This window comes from Narcine bancroftii, chromosome 8 (genome assembly GCF_036971445.1).
Source record: "Narcine bancroftii isolate sNarBan1 chromosome 8, sNarBan1.hap1, whole genome shotgun sequence".
In the NCBI taxonomy this organism is placed as follows: Eukaryota; Metazoa; Chordata; class Chondrichthyes; order Torpediniformes; family Narcinidae; genus Narcine; species Narcine bancroftii.
Genome location: NC_091476.1, coordinates 54,717,895 through 54,740,926, shown reverse-complemented (window position 1 = coordinate 54,740,926; position 23,032 = coordinate 54,717,895). Strand labels below are relative to the sequence as shown.

Here is a 23,032-nt window from a genome sequence, read left to right as displayed (position 1 = left end):
CAGCGTTTATTCGTCTAACATTGACAGTTGCTTGTGAATGTATTGCTATGTCCTGGAAAGATGAAGCTGAGTTAAATGTAGTTCGATGGCATAATGAGGAAGTTGTGTATCTATATGGAGAAAATAACATATAATTTACATAATAATTATGATTTTTTTTGTTAAGATGTGGACACCTTATATGAAGAATATGAATTTGGTAATATTGTAAATTACTGAATGTTTTTGTTTATTTTTAAAGCTTCCCTTGAGGGATCTGTTGAGGGAGGGGGGAGGGGTGGGTTTGTTTTATTGTTTTATCATTATTATTAGATTACTTACTCTGTAAAAAAAAGATAAAATTACCCTTTGTTTATATAAAATGATTGTTAATTTTCTTATCTATTTTCAGACCAGAGTTATACTGGGATAGGTTAAGAAAAAGGGATAAACTGTTAAATACCATATTTATAGAATTTGATACTTTAAAGAAACAAGTCAAATAAACAATTATAGATAGGTTTTTAAGATTTACATTATATGTTTAATGTGTATTATATGACCTGTTGTTTGTTATTATTAGATGATTTTGTACGTAGGATTTATATATTAAATTCAATAAAGATTTTTTTTTAAAAGAAAGGAATTTGAGATAAAAATGTAGTGCAGGCAGGCTTAATTGTGGCCTTCAGGAAGGTGATTATTATTGATGCAAAATCAACTAATCCCTTTCACAATACATAACCTTTCCTTTAGAGAATGGGAGAGAAAAGGGATCAAAAGAATAGAAAATTGTTTTTTGGGAAATAATTTATTAACATTTGAACAAATGAAGTACAAATATGGAATAACTCACAGTACAATGTTTGCATATCACCAACTGAAAGCCTACTTAAAGGACAAATTGGGAAGCAGGCTGAGATTACCAGAAGGAAGCAGCTTTGAATATGTGATTACAGACACAATGATAATTAAAAGATTTATAACAAACATGTACATCAAGCTGCAAGAGAAAGAGAATGATGAAATAAGCTGTAAACCCAAATAAAAGTTTGAACAAGATCAAAACATAAAGATAAAAAATGAAAAATGGGAAAAGCTATGCTCCGGAACAATAAACATGAGGTTATGCATGATACAATATAATTGGTGCACAGGCTATATATTACACCTCAAAAGTTAAATAAATGGGACCCAACAGTATCAGATAGATGTTTTCACTGTAAGAAGGAAACGGGAACAACAGTACATGCAATTTGGATGTGAGAAAGTGAAAAAGTTTTGGGAAGATCTAAATTAGGTATTAAATAAAATCACAAAAAGCAACATACCAAAAAATCCAGAGATCTTTCTTCTAAATAATATAAGAAGTAAAGAATTAGGCATCAAACTGGATGAAGCGCAAAAAAGATTTATTATGTTAACCTGAGAGTAGCAAAAAAATGTATAATGTCAACCTGGAAATCAGAAGAGAGCCTGAGAGTATACCAATGGCACATAGAAATGAATAAATGTATTCCATTGAAAAAATAACATATAATTTAAAAAATAAAGCCACAGTATTCGAACAAATTTGGGAACTGTACATGGAACACAACAGAGAGGGCCTACCGAGGACCTCCACCCCCTAAAATGGTAGAATGAGAAGAGGACGAAATGAACTGACCCAGTGTGTCACAGTAGATGACACAATTTTTTTGTTTATTTTCATTGTGTGATGACATTGTTTAATTGATTTATTGTATGTTTAACGTTTAATGGGTTGGGAGGGGGTGGGAATGAGGGAGGGAAGGGAAGGGAGGGGGGAAAGGGGAGAAAATGACACTGTGTATATTCAAGAGGGAAATATTTGTGTGCAATTTGGTTAACATGGTTCATAGTGTGAAAAATTTAAAAAAATTAAAAAAGGAAGGTGATGAGGGAAAGTTAACAAGGCTATTGAGAAGGAGCCAGGAGATGGAACTAGTGAGTTGCCCTGGTATGCAGCTGGAGCAGATATGATGGCACCTTCTGTGTTGTAACAATTCAACAACTGATGCACCAATCAATAACTCCAAAAGATTGGAAGTTATGTAAAACTGACAGGCTTTTATCCGCAATAGAATGGAAGCTTGTACATGCTGGTCGACTGCCCTGAACTGGGGAGGGGGCAGTGGAACAGTCACCTTTATTCAGGAGTCTGTGCACTTTGCCTGGTTGATAGAAGTGCAGTTTACACTCTGTGCAGACCTGGCAGTTTCTGGTCATGGTCCTGATCTCCTCAACAGAGAAAGGCAGATTGTGGGCTTTGATAAAGTGGAAGAACCTGGTGACCCCGGGATGGCAGAGATCATTATGGAGGGTTTGCAATCGGTCTATTTGTGTATTTGCACATAGAGTATCTGGGGCCGAGAGGGTGCGGGAAAAGAAGGTGATGGGTCTGCCAGAGCAAAGTCAGCTGCATCGCTCTCCACCTGGAACAGGATGGATTCATCCATGGCAGGCATCATGGGCTTAGCATTGTCTGCTTCAATGTTGCTGAAGGCTGCATGGACCTCTGATGTCAGGGGAAAGGAGGTAGATATAATGAGGGAGCGAACCTTGACCCACAGGGCACAGTAGGAGAAGAAGCCCAGGCACCTTTTCAGGGCTTTGAGGCTGTGAGGGAGGGGGAATTCCAAAAGCGGGCACATGCAATCGGGGTCAAGGTCAATTACTCTGTTCTCCACGATGCAGCCAAGGATGGCCAAGCGAGTGATGCAAAATACACATTTATCCTTATTGTATGTGTTTGGCAGTCTGGAGACATTTTTAGAGGTTGGCATCAAAATCCTACAGGTCATTGTTCAGATACAAGAATGTGGCCTGCAGCTTATATTGGTCCACCATTCCATATAACCATACAACCATATAATCTTCAGCAGCGTGGAGTCCACGCTGCTGAAGATCCAGCTGCGCTGGATGGGTCACGTCTCCAGAATGGAGGACCATCGCCTTCCCAAGATCGTGTTATATGGCGAGCTCTCCACTGGCCACCGTGACAGAGGTGCACCAAAAAAGAGGTACAAGGACTGCCTAAAGAAACCTCTTGGTGCCTGCCACATTGACCACCGCCAGTGGGCTGATATCGCCTCAAACCGTACATCTTGGCGCCTCACAGTTCGGCGGGCAGCAACCTCCTTTGAAGAAGACCGCAGAGCCCATCTCACTGACAAAAGACAAAGGAGGAAAAACCCAACACCTAACCCCAACCAACCAATTTTCCCTTCCAACCGCTGCAACCGTGTCTGCCTGTCCCGCATCGGACTTGTCAGCCACAAACGAGCCTGCAGCTGACGTGGACATTTTCCCCCTCCATAAATCTTCGTCCGCGAAGCCAAGCCAAAGATAACTATATAACCATTTACAGCACAGAACAGGCCAGTTCGGCCCTACTAGTCCATGCTGTAGCAAATCCCCACCCTCCTAGTCCCACTAACCAGCACCCGGTCCATACGCCTCTAGTCCCCTCCTATCCATGTAACGATCCAGTCTTTCCTTAAATGTAACCAATGATCCCGCCTTGACCACGTCTGCCGGAAGCTCATTCCACATCCCCACCACCCTCTGCGTAAAGAAATTTCCCCTCATGTTCCCCTTATAATTTTCCCCCTTCAATCTTAAACCATGTCCTCTAGTTTGAATCTCCCCCTTTCTTAATTGAAAAAGCCTATCCACATTTACTCTGTCTGTCCCTTTTAAAATCTTAAACACCTCTATCAAGTCCCCTCTCAATCTTCTACGCTCCAGAGAAAAAAGCCCCAGTCTGCACAACCTTTCCCTGTAACTCAGACCCTGAAATCCTGTCAACATTCTCGTGAACCTTCTCTGCACTCTCTCTATTTTGTTTATATCTTTCCTATAATTTTGTGACCAAAACTGTACACAGTACTCCAAATTGGCCTCACCAATGCCTTGTACAATTTCATCATAACCTCCCTACTCTTGAATTCAATCCATCTCAGTTGCAGCAAGATCCATCTCCCTCTGGAAGACTGAAACCCCAATGGTGATGCCAAAGGGAACCTACAGGAAATGGTAGAGGTGACCATCTGCCTCAAAACTATTATATTAGTGGTCTTCAGGGGGATGGGGAGCTGGTGGTATGCTGACTTTAGATCAATATAGAGAAACCCAATATTGTGTGATTTGATTTACCATATCGGATTTGCGGGGGAGGGAGTACATGTCCAGCTGTGTGTATCTGTTAATGGTCTTATTGTAGTCAATAATCATGCTGTTTTTCTCCCCATTCCTCACCACCACTATTTGGCCTCTCCAAGGGCTGGTGCTGGCTTCAATTATTCCCTCATTGAGTAGCTGTTGTACCTCTGACCTGATAAAGGCCCTGTTTCCGGCACTGTACCATCTACTTTTGGAGGCAATGGGTTTAAAGTCAGGCAAACAGCGGTGGAGGGGAGATCTTGAGGGTTGAGAGTCCGCAAATTGTGCGCCGTGGGGCATCTTGGCTGGCGAAGGTGGGGGAAGAAGCCTGGGGGATGTGTTTTGCTGGTGGGTTATTTAGGAACTGCTGTTTTCAGACAGTAGGGGGCTGGGGGCCAACACATATCATTGTCACATTTTTTAAGGTAGCATTGGAAGTCCAGTCCCAGTAGCACAGTAGAGCAAAGCTGTGACATCACCAGGAGTTTAAAGTCATTGTAGAAAGTTTCCCACATGGTCAGGGTCTCTACCCAATAACCGCGAACATCACCTGTATGGGACTTCGAGGCCAAGGAGACTTTGTGACTCACTGGCGTAACTGTGAGGGAGTAGCGCTGCATCATGTCCAGGTGAATGAAGCTCTCCTTGCTCCCACTATTGAACAGACAGCTCGTCACATGGCCGTTTACTGGATGTTCATCATCATTCTGGTGAGCTGATGAGAAATGCCTTGATCCAGCATGATGGAGGTCAGTGTCAGGTCACTACCTGTAGCTTAGGTGAAGAGTTCGTGCATTTGGTTACAAGATCGCAGCATCCAAAATTGCAGCTCACGTGGCTTGCAAGCGGCGCTGATGGGTTGAGGTGGCTTGGATTTGCAAACTTTCACATCGTGCCCTTTCTTCTCGCATTGGAGCCAGCAGCATTTCCTCAGGAGCTTGCCCAGGGCACAGAAGTAGCACTTCGGATGCTCGTGGACTATTGCGGTCATGGTCAGGTCATTATCAGGATGTGTCGATGGCAGTATTAGGTGTTTGTGGAATAAAGTGGCTGTGATCCGGGTTGCTGACAGTGCGTAGCGATGGTGGTGTGTTGTAAAATAGCGGCACCCGGGACAACCACGAGGTGGCTTCATTGATGGCCAAGTAGGCTTCCATATTCTGGGGGGCCACCTCCAGCATCCCTGCCAGTTCAACCGCCCTCCGCAAATTGAACTCACCTTAATCTAACAGTCTCTGGCAGATGTAGTTGGTCCTGATGCCTGCGACATACACATCTCTAATCAGGTTCTCTGTGACAGTCACAGCCTTACAGTCACAGGCCTGTTCGAGAGTCCGTAGGGCTCGGAGGTACTTGGTGCTCTATTCCCAGGGTCGCCGTGTTTGAATAGCCAGGAGGTGTCTTGTGTAGGCCTTGTTTACCTTCTTCAGGTACTGGCCTTTCAGGATGTCCATTGCCTCCAGGTACGATGCAGCGTTCCTGATCTTTGAGTAAACCAGGGGCCCGACCCGAGAGTGTAGTACCTTCAGCTTGTCATTCTCTGATTGAGCGATGGCAGATGATGCCTGCAAGAACGTTTCAAAGCAATGCAGTCAGAGTTTGAAGTTGGTGGAAGTTTCAGGTGATTGAGGGTCGATTTCCATCTTCTCTGCTTCAGGATCTGCTCCATTGTCAAAATTTATTGTGAATAAAATTTATGCACCTTCAATAACTCTAAAAGAAGTTAGAGAAAACTGACAGGCTTTTATTTGCAATAGAATGCAATGGAATAGAATTTATTTGCAATTGCCATGCTGGTCGACCGCCCCGAACTGGGGAAGGGGCTGTGGAACAGGCACTTTTATTCACGAGTCTGTAGGAGGGGCCACAGATACAGTCGGGCAATTGGCGTGCCCAGACAGGTAAAATACACAAACAATGGTTTACCACAAGGACAGTGTGATTTCAAATGCTAATCTTATCGGTGACATCCAAAGCCCCAACTTATTGGTGTGCATCAGTCATGTATCATATATCCAGAATCTCAATTTGTACCAGATCCTTTGTAACTGTATACAGTCAGTAAAAGCCATGCTGTAACGTGATGCTCACACACTAGCAAAGAACTCACAACCCCAGTTTCATTGTCCAATTTGACAGATTAATGATGCAGAACCACAGTCCTCATCTTTAACATAATGTATTGATTATATTTATATTAACTGTTCATTTACATTGCCTTTAAACAGAAAATGTTGTTTCTTGATTTAATTTATTTGTTTCATATTCCTTTAGTTGATTGTTTCATTTGAACCAGTGGAAATGTCACTTTCTATGGGAAAGGCAACACTACATTAATGAGTAGACTGGGCATTTGTTGAATAGATTGCAGGGGATTCATAGACAGAGTTTCTAATTTTCTCTAAATTTAAACATAGTATGGTTTGGGTAAACCATTGGAAAACAGTGGGAGGATTTACCTCTTTCCAATTTAATAGTATAGATCTTCTAGCCATTAGTGTAAGAAAAGCAATCATACGATCCGCAGGAAGAGATAAATAAGTCAAATCTATCATAGGTAATCCAAAAATTGCAGTAATGGGATGTGGTTGTAAATCAATATTCAAAACAGTAGATATAATGGAAAAAATTTCCTTCCAATAATTCTGTAAAGAGGGACAGGACCAAAACATATGTTTAAGGGAAGCTATTTCCAATTGACATTTATCACATATAGGATCGATATGAGAATAAAAGCGATGGAGTTTATCTTTAGACATATGAGCTCTATGAACAACTTTAAACTGTATTAGTGAATGTTTTGCACATAGAGAAGAAGAGTTTACCAGTCGCAGAATGGATTTATTGCAGAGATTGCAGAGAGCATGTTAGACCCAATAAATATTACATACACAATATCTGCAATCAAATCCAATCTATTTTAAAGGATCACCAATAAATAAAACTCATCTTGTATTTGTTACCCTGAAAATTAAATGTGAAACATCAAGGGCAAACATCAGCCCATAGTGACAGTTCTGCCTCCTCTTGGTGCTGTTGAATGACGACGACTCTTCATCAAGGAAAATCGATCATTCAGAGTCACGTTTGTCTGCAAGAAACACTTTGTTAGAGCTTAAAATACAGATTAGTCAGGTATAAATTATTAGAAGAGACTTAGCATGATCATGTCAAACAAATCCAGATGAATTTTTAAGGAAGTGTTCGTGAATGCATGAATTATAAGTAGGGATTTGATCATTTTCATTTATTATAAAAATGTGAAATGAGACATATTGGGAGAAATTTCAATCAATGTAACTCCCTACCACAGGTTTTTAGCATATAGGTGACCCTGCATTACAGCTGGGGTTGTGGGGGGGGGGGGGGTTTGTGTTCCTAGAAAAGGGTCAATATTATCGTTTTCCTTAATGTGAAGCTATGCCATCTGCGCATATTTCAAGGAATTTAAGTTAGAAATAATAAAATTTGTTGATTTATTCGGATATTTCACATAAATTTCATGAGTGAACTTTTAATTCCATATTCCAGATTTTTTTGGTGAGGATTTATAAATTCTCCAAGGGCAAATTTTCATTACCTGAACTGCCTAATGTAAAATAACCTGCATATCTATGACTTAGATAATAGAAAAATCTATAAGGAGGCAGATGGTGTATAGTATAAGAGGAAGTATCAAGTGATTCAGCATCTTGGAAAGGAGAAATCATGAGGTCTTTATGAAATATATCCAAGACATTTAAAAGAAGCAGGAAAGAAAATGATAGAGGCTCTGTATCATACTTCTATCTTCATACCTTAGATAGTGTTAAAGGTTGTCATGAATTACAACAGGGTATAAACAGTTGGGCAGAAAAGTGGCAGATGGAGTTAAATCAAATAAGTGTGAGGTGATGCATTTTTGAAGGACAAACTTGAAGGCAGAAGACATGATTAATGATAAAGCATTTAACAGTGTGGAAGAACAGAGGGACCTTGTGGTCCAAATCCATAGATCTCTCAAGGTTGCCACGCAGGTTGATAGGATTGTTAAAAAGGGCTATGGTATTTTGGGCTTGATTAGGTTCAGGAGTTGTGAAGTCATGTTGCAGCTCTATAAATCTCTTGTGAGACCAAACTTAGAATATTATGTTCATTTCTGGACACCTATTGGAGAAAGGATGTGGAAGCATTAGAGAGGGTGCTGAGGAGATTCATAAGGATGTTGCCTGGTTTGGAAAATGTCTTATGAGGCAAGGTTAGCAGAGCTAGGCCTTTTCTCTTTGGAGTGAAGAAGGGTGAGGGATGACTTAATGAAGGTCTATAAGATTGTAAGAGGCATAGATAAGGTAGGCAGTCTGCACCTTTTTCACAGGGTGGGAGTAGCAAACACCAGAGGACTTTTGTACAAGTTCAGGGGAGACATCAGGGATACGTTTTCTTTTATACAGAGAGTATGGGTGCCTGGGATGCATTCCCAGGGGTGGTGGTGAATGTTGAAACAATTGGGGCATTTAAGAAACTTTTAGACAGGCACATAGACAAAAGAAAAATAGAGGGTTATGAGGTACAGAGGGTTTACTTTTTTTGGAGGGGAGGTATTAATATGTCAGACAACATTTTGGGCCAAATAGCTTGTAGTGTGCTGTAATATTCTATGTTCTATGTTCTATGTTCATTGAATCCAGGTGTGACATCAAAATAGTTGCTTAGATTGGTGCTGAACAAGTTGGAATGAATTTCAATTAAAAGTACAAGTCTTCATTTAAATTAAATTGGACAAACAATATGTTTGGTTGTAGAAAGTTTTATCTGCCTAAGTTGATTGGATTTTTTTAAAGAGAAAAAATAGGGTGGCATGATTAGCGAAGCATTTAAAGCAATGCCTTTACAGCATCAGCGATCGGGGCTGTACCAGGGTTCGAATCCTGCGCTGTCTGCAAGTTCTCCCCATGCCTACGTAGATTCTCCTCCGGTTTGCTCCCACCGTTCAAAACGGACCGAGGGTGTAGGTTAACAGGATGTAAATTGGGCGGCACAGGCTCGTGGGCCAAAATGGCCTGTTACCGTGCTGTATGTCTAAATTTTAAAATGTAATTAAAAATTAAGAAAATGAGAAAGCTTAATGTAGTCTGCCAAGATTTAGTTGAGGTCTTTGATAAAGCCTCACAAAGAAGGTTGTTGAAGAGATTAATAAATTGCCCATGGAATCAAAGGGAGAGTGACAGGTTCAGTCACAGGAAGAAAAAGATAAACACAAAGATATTTTTATTACATTTAGCCTGATACCAATGGAATCACACTGAGCTCAGACCCTTGCAGCTTATGTTACAAACTTGAAAAGGCTTAGTCTTGCGTGCAGATGTCAAAATAAAAGAGAATGCAGAGAATACAAAATTTGCAGAATTTTTGTATTCATGTAAGGGGGAAAGTTTAAATTGGTAGGATAATGAAAGCTCTGGTGACGGGCTAATGAAATTCTTTCTGGAGAAGTGTATGGTTATTGCATTGGGTGAGATACAAAAGGCAAGGGAATTCCCAATATCCTTGCATTGAAGAACGGGGGGACATTGAAGTGATGTCTATTTTGGTCAGCACATTATGGTAAAGATGTGTTTACACTGGAGTGGGTGCAAAGGAGACATATGAGGATGTTGCCAGGATGTTAGTCTGAGCCTGGGATTGTATCATTTGGACAGCAGAGACTAAGGGCATAAAATCATGAGTCATGGATAATAAGGCCATTTTAGAAGATGGATCAAATTATGTGGGGATAGATTTAAACTATTTAGTGGGATTGGAGTGACAAGTTATAAGGTCCCAGAGATGTACAGAATGTGTACTGTGGCCAACCTTTTTGACCATCTATATTAATCGTATTTGCATGCATTAGAATCTTATCCTCCAATTCCTTGCCTGTTTCAGCTCTGTCTAAATGCCTCTTAAAGTAATATTGTAATTGATTTCACCACCTCCATCTGGCCACACATTTCATGTAGCAACCACTCTGTAGGTAAAACATTATGTCTCAGATCCTCTTTGAAACTCTTGGCTTTCACCTTGAACCTCTTATGTTTTGACAAATAAATGTTACATCATCAGAGTGTAATAGGGATATGGAACTCATTGCCCAAAAGGAGAGTAGATCCAGAAATCACTGTCATTGTTTAGAAATAGTAGGTCATGGTTTCGAAGAACCCTGCACCAGGAACTGGGTGGTGGGATTAGATAGGGTGATTCTTTCTTACTTGGCATGGACATGATAGGCCAAAAGACATTTTAATATGCATCATAAACATTTTATATTCTATGACTCTCTGCTTCTAATCAACAACATTATCAAAATAAACAAATATCTGAGAAAAAATATGATCCTTTTATCGACAGCAAACTATCTTGCAAAGATTATACATTAAAATGCAATCCCAACCAATTTTGTCAATGTTTTTACTTCACGTTGTTTTATGTGATCATTTTAAAAGTACATGTTAAGATACTTCATTTTCAGTGTTACTAATTCAAGGAAATTATCAGCCTTGTTATCATTCCCTTTTGGAAGTATTCTTAGGCCTATAAACGTCTTTGCTGGGGCCATAAATGTAGATAACCCCTAGCATTGAAGATTCCAATAATGAAGAAGATTTAGTTCAATAACTATTCTCGTGCTGTTGAAGTTAATACTTTTGATGACTGAATCGCTGCACATTGGATTAGTTATAATCTGCTACCTGATTGGCTATACGCTTGAAGTTGAATCCAAGGTAAACTCCCTTTGGCTGTTTTCTTACTCCTTTTATTATTCTTTGGTTTCTTCCAGTTAAAGACTGCTGAATTCTTGATCTTTGGCTGTAGATACAGCATACATCACAGTTAAATCCCTCCATAGCATTCAATTAAGCTTTTATAAACTTTACACTGTTGTTTACAATGTATATCAATGGCTTAGATGTGGGAATAGATAGCAATATCTCAAAATTTGCAGGCAACACTACGTTGGGTAGCGGGGTTTTCTGTGTTGAGGACGCTAGGAGAGTGCAGGGTGATTTGGACAAGTTAGGCGAGTGGGTCAGGACGTGGTCGATGCAGTATAATGTGGATAAATGTGAGGTTATCCACTTTGAAAGTAAGAACAGGGAAGAGGTCTATAATCTAAATGGTATCTGTTTAGAAAAAGAGAAGATGCAGCGAGACTCGGGTGTTGCTGTGCATCAGTCGTTGAAAGTGGGTGTGCAGGTGCAGCCGGCAGTGAGGAGGGCGAATGGTATGTTGCCGTTCATAGCAAGAGGATTTGAGTCCAGGAGTAGGGAGATCCTGCTGCAGCTGTACAGGGCCTTGATGAGATCACACCTGGAGTACTGCACACAGTTTTGGTTGCCTTATCTGAGGAAGGATATCCTTGCCTTGGAGGGGGTGCAGAGAAGGTTCACTAGGCTGATACTGGGGATGGAGGTTGGATAGACTAGGCTTGTATTCTCTGGAATTTAGAAGACTGAGGTGGGGATCTTATAGAAACATAAAATTCTTAAGGGTTTAGACAGACTAGACGCAGGAAGGTTGTTTCCAATGCTGGGAAAAACCAAAACCAGGAATCACAGTTTAAGGATAAGGGAGAAGTTTTTTTACGACTGAGATGAGGAAAACTTTCTTCTCTCAGAGGGTGGTGGATCTGTGGAATTCTTTGCCACAGGATGCCACAGGAAGTAGTTGAGGCCAGTTCCTTGTCATTATTTAAGAGTAGGTTAGATTTGGCCTTTGTGGCTAAGGGGATCAGGAGGTATGGGGAGAAGGCAGGAACTGGGTACTGATCATCCATGATCATATTGAATGTCAGTGTAGGCTTGAAAGGCCAAATGGCCTACTCCTGCGCCTATTTTTCTATGTTTCTAATACGTATCCTATAAGGTGATAAAATTGATACTTCATGATTCATGAAGAAAGTTAGGTCTATACTTTGTTGTCATTATTACTCTGGTCTGCACCTATTAACATAAAGTATCTACAGTAAAATCCCAGTTATCCAGAATTCGGCAAGAAAAAAATTGAGGAATAAATAAAAAGTTAAATGAACATTGAAAATTGTTATAATAAATGTTCTGCAAAGCAGCACACAACCCCTTGGGAGCAGTCATTCAGCCAGCGGAGTTGTGCTTGAATAAAATGGCAGTGCCCAGAATGAAGAGCCGGTTGCTGCCGCTCACCACTGGGGTGACTCTCCCAAAGTGTCTCCATATTCCTGCCTTGTAAGAGTCTTTATCTTTATTGGTATATTATTAGGTTTATTAATAAGGCTTTATCTGTAAACTTGGGGGAAGGGTTTTATTATGATGGCAGCGCAGTTAGTGTAGTGGTCATCGCAACACTGTTACAGAGCTAGCGACTGGGGTTTGAATTTAAATTTTGGAATTACCTGATTAAAGTGAACTTTACATAATTAAGAATGATAATACTGATTTTTTTTTCCAAAATACATTTTGAACTTTCTTTAGATTTTTTAACAATTTATTCTCAGTGCTGGTGTATTAATAAGAGTGAGTCTCAAGCTACCGGAAAATTCACATATCTGGCATCTACCCATCCTCAGAGGTGCCAGATACCTGGGGTTTTGCTGTAACTAGCATTTTTAGAAGGTGTCACATAAGCAGTTATTAAACTTGAGTGCTTTATGTTGGGATAATATGCAGGCATTGATTGAGAATAAAGGGATACTCCAGGTCTAAAATATTCGAGCTAAACAAGAAAGGTTGCAGATTCTGACGTCGAATGTAATACACAATTGTGCTAGACTAATTCAGCAGGTTACACAGCATCTAGAAGTAATGGGCAACCAACATTATGGGCTTTTGAGTCGTGAGTCTATGACTAGTGGTGTGATGTTAGCATTGGACCAAGACTCCAGCTGTTGACCATTTATTATGTTAATTGGATGAGATCATGGGTAAAATATCCAAGTTTGATGTTGGTGCAAAATAATGTTTGAACATTAGGAGCACTAATAGGCCACTCATGACTCTTTTGCCATCAAATAAAAACATTACTGATTTAACTGTAACCTCAGGTTCACATTTCCCAAACCCTTTCACTTCCTTGAATGTCAAGAATCCATCTAACTTTGCTTGAGAAAATATATGACAACTCATCTTCCACTGCTCTTTCAAGAACATTTCAAAGATTCACAATCATTCATCTGATGGAAATAAAATGACTTCATCTTTATTTCTTATTTTGCCGTCTCTGAGAGATACAGCATGGAGAGAAGCTCTTGGGCCTGTTGAAAGTGTTCTGACTAATTTTTATACAAATCATACCCTAACAAATGTTATCTTGCCTACATTCCCACCAAATCTCCCCAGGCTTTACCACTTATTTATCCACTAAGGGGAATTTACAGTGGCTTACTAACTTATCAAGCTCCATGTCTTGGGGATGTCGGAGGAATCTGGAACACTCAAAGGAGACCCATGTTTTTGAAAGGAAGAACTTGCGAACCCCAGAAAGGCAGCACTGATATTCAGTGTTGAATAAAGCATGGGAGTTGTAAAGCATCCAAAGATTTTTTTTATTTCTCTTGCACTTGACAAGACTGATGTCTCTCTCAGCTGTTCCCAATCAAAACCTGGATTGTACACCAGATGTACCCTGACAGCTAATTGGTATGTACACTTTAGATGGCAAAAGTCTTCCCAATCCTTTTGTATCGTCATGATGTTCATGACACACACATTCAACAGGACGGAACCATCCCTCTGGAAGGAGGAGGAAATTTTGGGGGTATAGGAACACAGATTTTTCATACTTGATACTCAACTGAAATTCTTTCCTACCGGCAGGGGAATTGCAGCAAGTTTTTGTATTTCAGGATCAAGCTCATCCTTAAAATCAATAAGCAAAGGCCAGAGTTATCCATCTCATGTGAGGACATCTCAGGATATCACAATGAAGTAAACTATTGTGATAGTACAGACCTATCACCAATGTATATAGTTACAGTATCAAGAGTATGTAATGACTGTGCTTACAGCAATTGGCTGAGAGCTTAGCCACACCTTCTGTCTAGGCCTTAAAGGGTTGTGTCCCTAGCCAGGTTGGATCATTCCGGACTGGTCGGCCACCTGTGAAGAGCTCCTGTCTTTTGCTAATAAAAGCCTTGGTTTGGATCAACAAGTCTTAGGTTCTTTCGACGAGCTCTACAACTATTTTCTCTTTTCTACTGTGAAGGTTTACAAGGATATTGCCTGGCTTACAGCATCTGGATTACAGGGAAAGATTAAGGAGACTGGGACTTTATTCATTGCAACGTAGACGACTGAGAGGGGACTTGATAGAGGTATTTAAAATTATGAAAGGAATAGATAGATTAGACATAAACAGACTCTTTCCCCTGAGGGTAGGGGAGGTTGGAACAAGAGGCCACGAGTTAAGGGTAAGGGAGCAACACTTTTGGAGAAATATTAGAGGTGGCTTTTTCACTCAGAGAGTGGTGGCAGAATGGAATGAACTTCCGAATGAGGTAGTTGCGGCAGGGTTCCTTCTGTCACTTAAGAGAAGGATGGATGTGTACATGGAGGTGAGGGGGTTGGAGGGTTATTGGCAGTGAGCAGGAGGGCTGAGCTAGTGGAGTTGTTCTAGCGAACCGGTGTGGACTCGAAAGGCCGACATGGCCTGTTTCCACTCCGTAAATAGTTATATGGTTATATGATTGTAGATTTCCAAGGGAGTGGGGGCTGCAACACCAATGATTGTGGCTAGGAAGGGGAATTTCTTGGCACGTGGATCCAAAACTTGCTTGCATTTTACTTCACTGGGTTTTACACATCGATGTTATTCACTTCTGATCCTGTTTCTTTTTGTGATAGGAGTCAAATTGTGAAACAAATAAGCTGGGTTCTTTGGTTTCGGTTTCAACTGTCACTTCTAACCAAGTTTCATTTGGTTTGTTTCATTCTATAGTTTCCTTTTCCAGATATGGTTAATCGAGCAGTTCTATGTGGTGCAGTTCTGAGAGCAAAAGGTTCCCTTAGTCCTTCTAAGTGCAGCTTACATTTGTTGTCAACCTTAATACATGGAACGTTGATTTAGGTCAGACCATTATGCTTAGGTTATTTAGTTCTGTGCCCTTATTTGATGATCTGAGTGATCAGTATCACAAACTGCTCTGTGATTTCTGCGGATGTGAATAAAACCCACACTTTCTTGGATGGTGATCAAATTATATTTGTGTGTATGATCGGATCTTGGAGGGCACTGTTGGTAAGTAATGCTGATATGTGGCTTGGATAAGTGAATGAGCTGATGATACAAAACCCAAACTATGCCAAACCTCCAGTCATTATTGCACAGTTTTATCCCTCTTCAATGTCATAATGACCGGGACGATGCTGGCCATGAGTTTGCATCTGATCCAGGAAAAATCTATCAGTCACCCAAGGGAAATAACTTTTTTTTTTCACGTGATATATTTTCCAGGATTTTTATTTATTGGAATTCACTACCAATGTCAATTTATATCGCCGTTTCCTCAGGGGCTTTGAGAACATGGTGTTGAGGCAGCTTGTCAAATTCTTGTTGTCTTTTTTGATGAAGGTGTTCCAGGATTTAGCGCAAGTAAAGCTAGATGAACTGTAACACATTTCCAGGTCAAGATGGTGTCCCCTTCAGGTTTTTAACCTTCACTTTGGGAGATGTTGTTGAAGTAGCTTATGCAGTCACTGCTGTACATATATATTATGGTGATGGCTGGGGTACCAATAAAGTGGATTCCTTTGCCCTTGATAGAGTTGAGGTTCATGTGTGATGTTGGAGCAGCGCTCAGCTGTGTGGAGCATGTATATTCACCCTTCTAATTGGTGTATTGTAGATGGAGGATATGTTAGAGCACCCCTGCAGGATACTCCGTAAATGGTTATATGATTGTAGATTTCCAAGGGAGTGGGGGCTGCAACACCAATGATTGTGGCTAGGAAGGGGAATTTCTTGGCATGTGGATCCAAAACTTGCTTGCATTTTACTTCACTGGGTTTTACACATCGATGTTATTCACTTCTGATCCTGTTTCTTTTTGTGATAGGAGTCAAATTGTGAAACAAATAAGCTGGGTTCTTTGGTTTCGGTTTCAACTGCCACTTCTAACCAAGTTTCATTTGGTTTGTTTCATTCTACAGTTTCCTTTTCCAGATATGGTTAATCGAGCAGTTCTATGTGGTGTAGTTCTGAGAGCAAAAGGTTCCCTTAGTCCTTCTAAGTGCAGCTTACATTTGTTGTCAACCTTAATACTTGGAACGTTGATTTAGGTCAGATATGTTCCTGTAGCTATGGTATCCATGAGGCTGGTCAGGTTATGTTTCTGATGCTATTGATGATAGGAGACTCAGCGATGTTAATACATCAAATGTTAAGGGCGTCATTTCTTTGTTTGATTAGAAATGATAATTACCTGCCATTATTGTGATATAAGCATCATTTGCAAATTATCAGCCATTTCTGACTACTGTGTCGGTCTTTCTTGCCCCATGTGTCAGTTCTATGCCAGCCTCCAACAGAAAGTAAACAGGGACTCACTATACATCTCGACATCTGATGCTAAAGTCTACCAGCGCCATTCTAATCACTTCTCTTTTCCCCCTAACGTAAGTAAGATGACATCTTTTTTTTACCCAGTTTTCCCTTCTTCCCTCATTCCTCTGAGAGCCAAGCTTAGGAGCATACTTGCTGCCCTATGCATTTTAAAGGTAAGGGTTCCATTACTGTCACATAATATTACATTTAAAATGTAACATGCATGAAATTCTTAACTTTTGTCCACCATAAGGCAGATAGAGAGTCGCTTCTTTGTCCAGCGTGCCTCACAGAAACATATAGCACCTGGTGGGTGTTCCTTGGCGGTCTCCCCTCCAGTACTGTCCAGCCCTGAGCCTGCTTAGCTCCCTAGATCAGGCCATCTCAGGCGTATTCAGACTATCAGGTGCTGTCCAGGCTATTAGGTGATTTACATCAAAGAAAGCCAAGGCATGGCACGCCTCCATCATCACGACTTACAGACATCACTCTATAAATACATTACTAAAAGGAACTGAAGCAATAGGAATGAGAATGGCTGTTAAATACCAGGAAGTGGGATATGGACACATGAAACCTGACTCAGCTTCCTGTTCTTACAAGACTCTGGTATTTCTATTGGCAGCCACAAGATTTTATATTTTGACAAAAATGAATTCTTGTTGTTGACTTACACTGGTGGGTGGCTAGCTGGCAGATTGGGTACTGATATCGTTAAGATGGAGTTGGTATTTGACCATTGTCGCCTCCTGGAAAACCAGATACGCAAAGATCAGTCTGGAGTCAGCATGGTGTTGTCCTTATACATTGTATACTTAAATGAATGATCATTTGGTTCCATAAAAATGCTCTTAGTCATGCAGAGATATGACATGGAAACAGGCCTTCAGCCCACCAAGTTTACACTGATCATCAACCACTCAATGACATTAATCCTACTCAAATTATATTTTATTCATTCTTCCCACATTCTCAACAGCTTCCTCCAGGTTCCAATTCTGTCCAACATATTGGGGACAATTTACAGTGACTAATTCAGCTTTGGGATATGGGAGAAAACTGGAGTGCTCAGAGGAAACCCATTATAGTCACAGGGAGAGGATGCAAACTCCACAGAGTCAGCACCAGACTGAAGATTGAATCTGGATCCCTGGTGATATATTTTATTAAGCTATTGTAGCACCAAATGGGCACACAGCGCGGTATCGTGAACTGTCACCAGCACAGTTCTGCGGGCGTGCAGAACCATAATACAGACAGCTGAATACTCACCAAATGGACCGCATGCAAGAGATACTGAGTGATGAGGAACAGCAAGTTGATCTGCCAAGTCTCCTGCTGGAAGGCGCGGGACACTCACAAGGCTTAATTTAAACCTGCCGATCCCGTGGTTTGGCAGAATACTCATAGTGACATCCCACCTTGTCCCGTGGATCCCGGGACATGCGTTATATAAAAGAAGCTTGTAAAGTCTGAATAAATCATTCTTGAGTTGACTAATCTGGTGTGTGTGTTTGTATTACTTTAGTAGCTCTACCGTAGTAGCTGAAGTCTACTACATGAACATAGCTGTCAATACTGAAGTCCTTGGAAGATTTTTTTGAAAAATGGATTTGGAAGCAACATATTTTCCAGGCATATATTGAAGCTTTTCTAATCAAAGTACAAATTTGAGCTGGAACCTTCTTTCCATATCTTATTGTGTCAAAATTAAAATATTATCCATAAAAAAACAAATCTAAAAGCTATAGAAGCTGGAAATCTGAAATAAAAATTGCAAATGTTGTTAACATTCAGTAAGTCAGACTGCATATATGGAAAGAGAAGATGTTAATGTTTCAAGTCTGGGAATCTTCATTTAGGAGCAGAAAAAAAAAGAAACAAGTTAGTTTCAACAGGATAAAAGATGAGGTAGGGATGTTTCGAACCAAAGAATATCTCTTGAAGGGTGAATGAGTGAAGAGCAAGAATAGTTTTAGGTGTGGACTCACCCTATCAGTTTGAACTTGCCCTTCGCTATCTTCTCCCCAAATGAAAATTAATTCATTTTTTTTCCAGTCCTGAAATGTGAACTCTTTCTCATGACCTGTCTGAGGGTTTTACCAACATCTTCTGCTGTTATGATGACTCAAAAGATTATCAATTCAAATTCAGACACTTCAGATGTGAACAAATCATCTAAGCTGACATTTAAATGTTAATTTTTCAAGATGTGCACAATAGATGACACCTTCCTTATTCTAATATATCCTAATTTCATTGTATCATCTTCCAAAAGCATGAGCTACGATAATCCGAATTTTGATCTCTTTAATCCAATAAATCAAAGTCTGTGGCTGCTGCTTTATGTAGCTTTAATTTGATGATAAAACAGATAAATATTTTTCATAGCTTTGCATTAAGACTTTCAAATGATGAATAACAAAGCTTTTACTGTATAATGATACGAAATATCTATAAAGATACTTGCTTAAAGAAATACACAAACTTTAAAGAGATGCAAAAAAGTGTTTAAAGAGACAAAAAAAATTCAAAGATTTATCGTGCTCACGCTTCCTCTACATCTGGTTGAATAATGAGCGGATATTACGACACATTACATCATAGTCACTATGGTAACACTACAAACAATAGTCTCTTCAAGAGACAGGCACAAAATTAACTAAGTTAAAAAAACACAAGGTTTTAACCTTTACACCCACTTTCATATGAGGCTGCTTGAGACTTTGAATGTAGATGCAGCGAGCCCTGGTGAGACTCTATCTGGGTTCTGCATTCAGATTTGGCACAAAATATCAGTAATTATTTAATCTTGGAAAGATGTACAAAACATTGTTGAGGCCATGTTTAGAGTATTGTACACAGATCTAGGAAAGATGGAAGGATATTTATCAGATGCAAGTAGGAGAGTTTTAGTTTGATTTAGACATGTTAAATGAAGAGAGTGTTCCGATGTTGCACTGTTCTATATTATGGCATTAAAATTATCTACGTATTTATCTTGGTGTTAGTAGTGAGACTTAAATGTATTCTGGCTACTGCAGCTGCCTACATTGCCACAGACACTGTTTCAAAATTACTTCACTATTTTATGCCCATCAAACCTTCTTGAAGCTTTGGAAAAGCTTGAGAGAGAAGTCCCATTCGGAGATGGTGTGACCAGATTGTTATAAATTGATGACCAAAGGATAGTTGGATTCCCACGCAGCACTTTGTGTCACACTGTCCATCTGTGATTGTTGTATTTACTCAATGTTTGTTTACATTTAAATATGCTGTTAGGATTATTTGCAACAAAAGATGAAAGAACATTAATCAACATGGTTGTAAGAGTGAATATTGCTTGCCTTTTTTTTTCTTGCTCTCTGGAATTGCAGATCTGGATTTTTCAAATTCAATTTTTTGTGCTTCCATCAGTCATATTGAGGCAAGATGCAAGTAAAGATGATTATGTATAATTCTTTCAAAAGTTCAATCAAATCATGGATTGAATGTGGAAGAGATGGAAGTTTGTTATGGAAAAGACAGAGGTTCAATATGACATCAAAAACCTTGGCAAACTTTCACAGACGTGCAGTGGAAAGCATGCTGACCGGCTGCATCAGGGCCGAGTTATGGGGGCACCAATTCTTCTGAGCGGGAAGCCCTGCAAAAGGTAGTGGACACATCCCTGGACATGGAACACTGTCATGGATCCAAACCACCCAAGGCATGCCCTGTTCCTGCTGCTGCCATCAGGAAAGAGGTCTCAGTGCCAGAAGACTCGCACCAGCAGGTTCAGGAACACCTGCTCCCCCTCCATCATCAGACTCCTCAACAACAAACTCAATCAGGGACTCGTTTAAGAATTCTTACTTTGCACATTATTCAATCCTTTTTTTCCTGTATTCCACAGTTTGTTTACATATCTCTTTTGTATACATATCTATTCTCGAGTATAGTTTTTTGCACTAACAAAAAGTAGAAATTCTGCCTGGCCTGCAGGCAAAAGAATCTCAGAGTTGTTGTGTATGTATTCTGACAATGAATCTACACTTTGAATACTTCATCATTGATGATAGTGGTGGACATAAAAGTTGATAAAACGTTGGCTGGTTCCACCCAAAATTGGATAGATATTTGAAGTGTTTGTTAAGCTAAAGAAAGAGCATGTTCCATCCCCATGAGCTTTATCATGTCATGGTACAAGTCTACCAGCAGGAATCAGCATTCAGATTTAACTGTTTTTGTTAATTTTTTGTTTATTTGAGATGGTTTGTTCAACACTGAGGGTATGGTACAAATTTGGAGGAAATGTTACCAAATTATATCATTTGTGGAATCCAAAACTTGAAGCTCAAAGAGAGGAAAGTAAATTGTGAGCAGGATTTGATTTTGCCTGGGTAATGAAGATAGTAATCCAAGAAAGCATGGGATTTACATTTACATTTGTCAGAAAAAGCAGTGAGAAATAAAAGATGAAACCTAGCCTTTGTACATCTTCAGGGAAAATGAAGGAACATTGTGACACTTGTGGTAACATTTGACATGGAGCTGCACTGCCCTCCATATTTGGGTCAAATACACTACATTTTTTCTTTCTTTGCCCCTGTGCTCCACCGTTTTAAATTTGTAATCAAACAATTCGCATGTGATTAAAATCCACATTTCCGATTTTATTCAAGGTTATCTGAAAGCTCGGAAAGTAGGGGCTCATAAATCAAGGCCAAGATGGGAGGTAGATTTGAATAAGCAAATAGATGAGTGCAATTGGATGGAGTTATGTCGAGAAAGTATAAAAAGTACAATAAATGAGGTATAAATTGCTACAATATCATTTTTATTCTTCAATTATATTTGACACAACAAAACTTTATATCTGAAAAGATCTGGTTCAATTTATGTTTTAGATGTGAACAGGAAGTTGGTACATTTCTGCATTCTACTTGGCAGGGTCCTAAGGTTAAACCTTTTGGGTTGGAAATAGGCAACTTATTAGAATTAATATTGGGGGTTAAATTCCAACAGGATCCAGTGTTATTTTTATTGGGTGATACTAGAGAGGTTAACACTAAATTAAAATTGAATATGTATTAAGTGAAGTTTGTTCAAATTGCTTTAGCAAAAGCTTGAAATGTATTGCTATAACTTGGAAATCTGATACGGATTTTGGAATGGAGAGGACATGTGGAAGTTTGAAGCTTTATACCTCTTGAGAAAATTACTTGAGATAAATATATATTTTGTAAAATATGGTGCCCATATTTACAAAGTGTGGGCATGAGTATTTAAATTAAACTCAGACATTCTCTTTCTCCTAAAGGTTTCTGTATATAAAAATAAACCTTATAGTAAGGAGAATATCTCTTGTCCTATACTGTAGAGGGTTGGGGTGGGAGGGGGTTTACAAAGGGGTCTTTCTTTCTATCCTTTTTTTTCTTTTTTTTTAAATGGATTTGTGATATTGTAAAAGATGTGAATTTTTTGTGGTTGTAAATAATTTTTTTTTAATTTATTCAAAGTCTCCTCATTCCAGGGCACCATAATATGTGGGATATTGCAATGGTATGTATATTAGTCATGTCTCGTACTATTGTTGCATATTCCTTACATGCATTGACTGTTTGAAATCTGTGATTCCTAGACATCACCAGGTGCTGAGAATCCCACGCAGGCACAGAGAGAAAGTACAAACTCCTTAAAGACAGCTCTGGATTCAAACCCAGATTGCTTGCACTATAACACTTTAGCACTAACCACTATGCTAAAGCAATATGGTTGGTGTAGCAGTTAGCGCAATGCCTTTACAGTGCCAGCAATCAGGACCAGACTAGGGTTCAAGTCCTGCACTGTCTGTGAGGAGTTTGTACGTATCTGTGTGGGTTTTCTCCGGGGACTCCAGTTTCCTCCCACTGTTCAAAACAGACAGGGATGTAGGTTAATAGGGTGTAAATTGGACAGCACAGATGCGTGGGCCTGTTACCATGTTGTATGTCTAAATTTTAAAAATAAATTAATAACCATGCTGCCCTACATGATGGAAGCAGTGAAAGTTAACCAATGCTTTATTTTCTTTTTGTTCTGGGTCAAGGAATGAGAATCAGAATCAGGATGTATTGTCATGAACAAGTCATGAAATTTGGTGTTTTGCGGCAGCATCACAGTGAAAACATTCATATTATGACCATCTTACAAGATTACTATAAAAAAATAAATTAAAATAAAAACAATAATAGTGCTCAAAAAATAAGGCAGTGTCTTTAGTTCAATGATTATTCAGGAATCTGATGGCAGCGGGGTAGAAGCTGTCTTTGTGCTGCTGAGTGCTCGTCTTGAGGCTCCTGTACCTTTTCCTCAATGG

General features: G+C 39.7%; 1 protein-coding gene and 1 long non-coding RNA gene across 3 annotated transcripts in view; one reads left to right on the top strand and one right to left on the bottom strand.

The window, feature by feature from the left end:
* Window positions 1-5,884: 5,884 nt before the first annotated feature.
* LOC138740703 (UAP56-interacting factor-like) overlaps window positions 5,885-23,032 on the bottom strand; it is a 37,303-nt gene continuing 20,155 nt past the window's right edge. For both annotated transcript variants that reach the window (XM_069893747.1, XM_069893748.1), the window contains exons 7-9: window positions 17,367-17,441; window positions 10,869-10,986; window positions 5,885-7,252 (exon numbers count right to left, since the gene is read on the bottom strand). In XM_069893747.1, the coding sequence (XP_069749848.1) occupies window positions 7,160-7,252; window positions 10,869-10,986; window positions 17,367-17,441 (286 nt within the window). In that variant the 3' untranslated portion in view covers window positions 5,885-7,159. The remainder of the gene's footprint in view (window positions 7,253-10,868; window positions 10,987-17,366; window positions 17,442-23,032) is intronic.
* LOC138740704 (uncharacterized) lies at window positions 15,111-18,188 on the top strand. The gene is made up of 2 exons (XR_011343122.1): window positions 15,111-15,387; window positions 17,672-18,188. It is a non-coding gene; the product is annotated as an uncharacterized lncRNA (long non-coding RNA).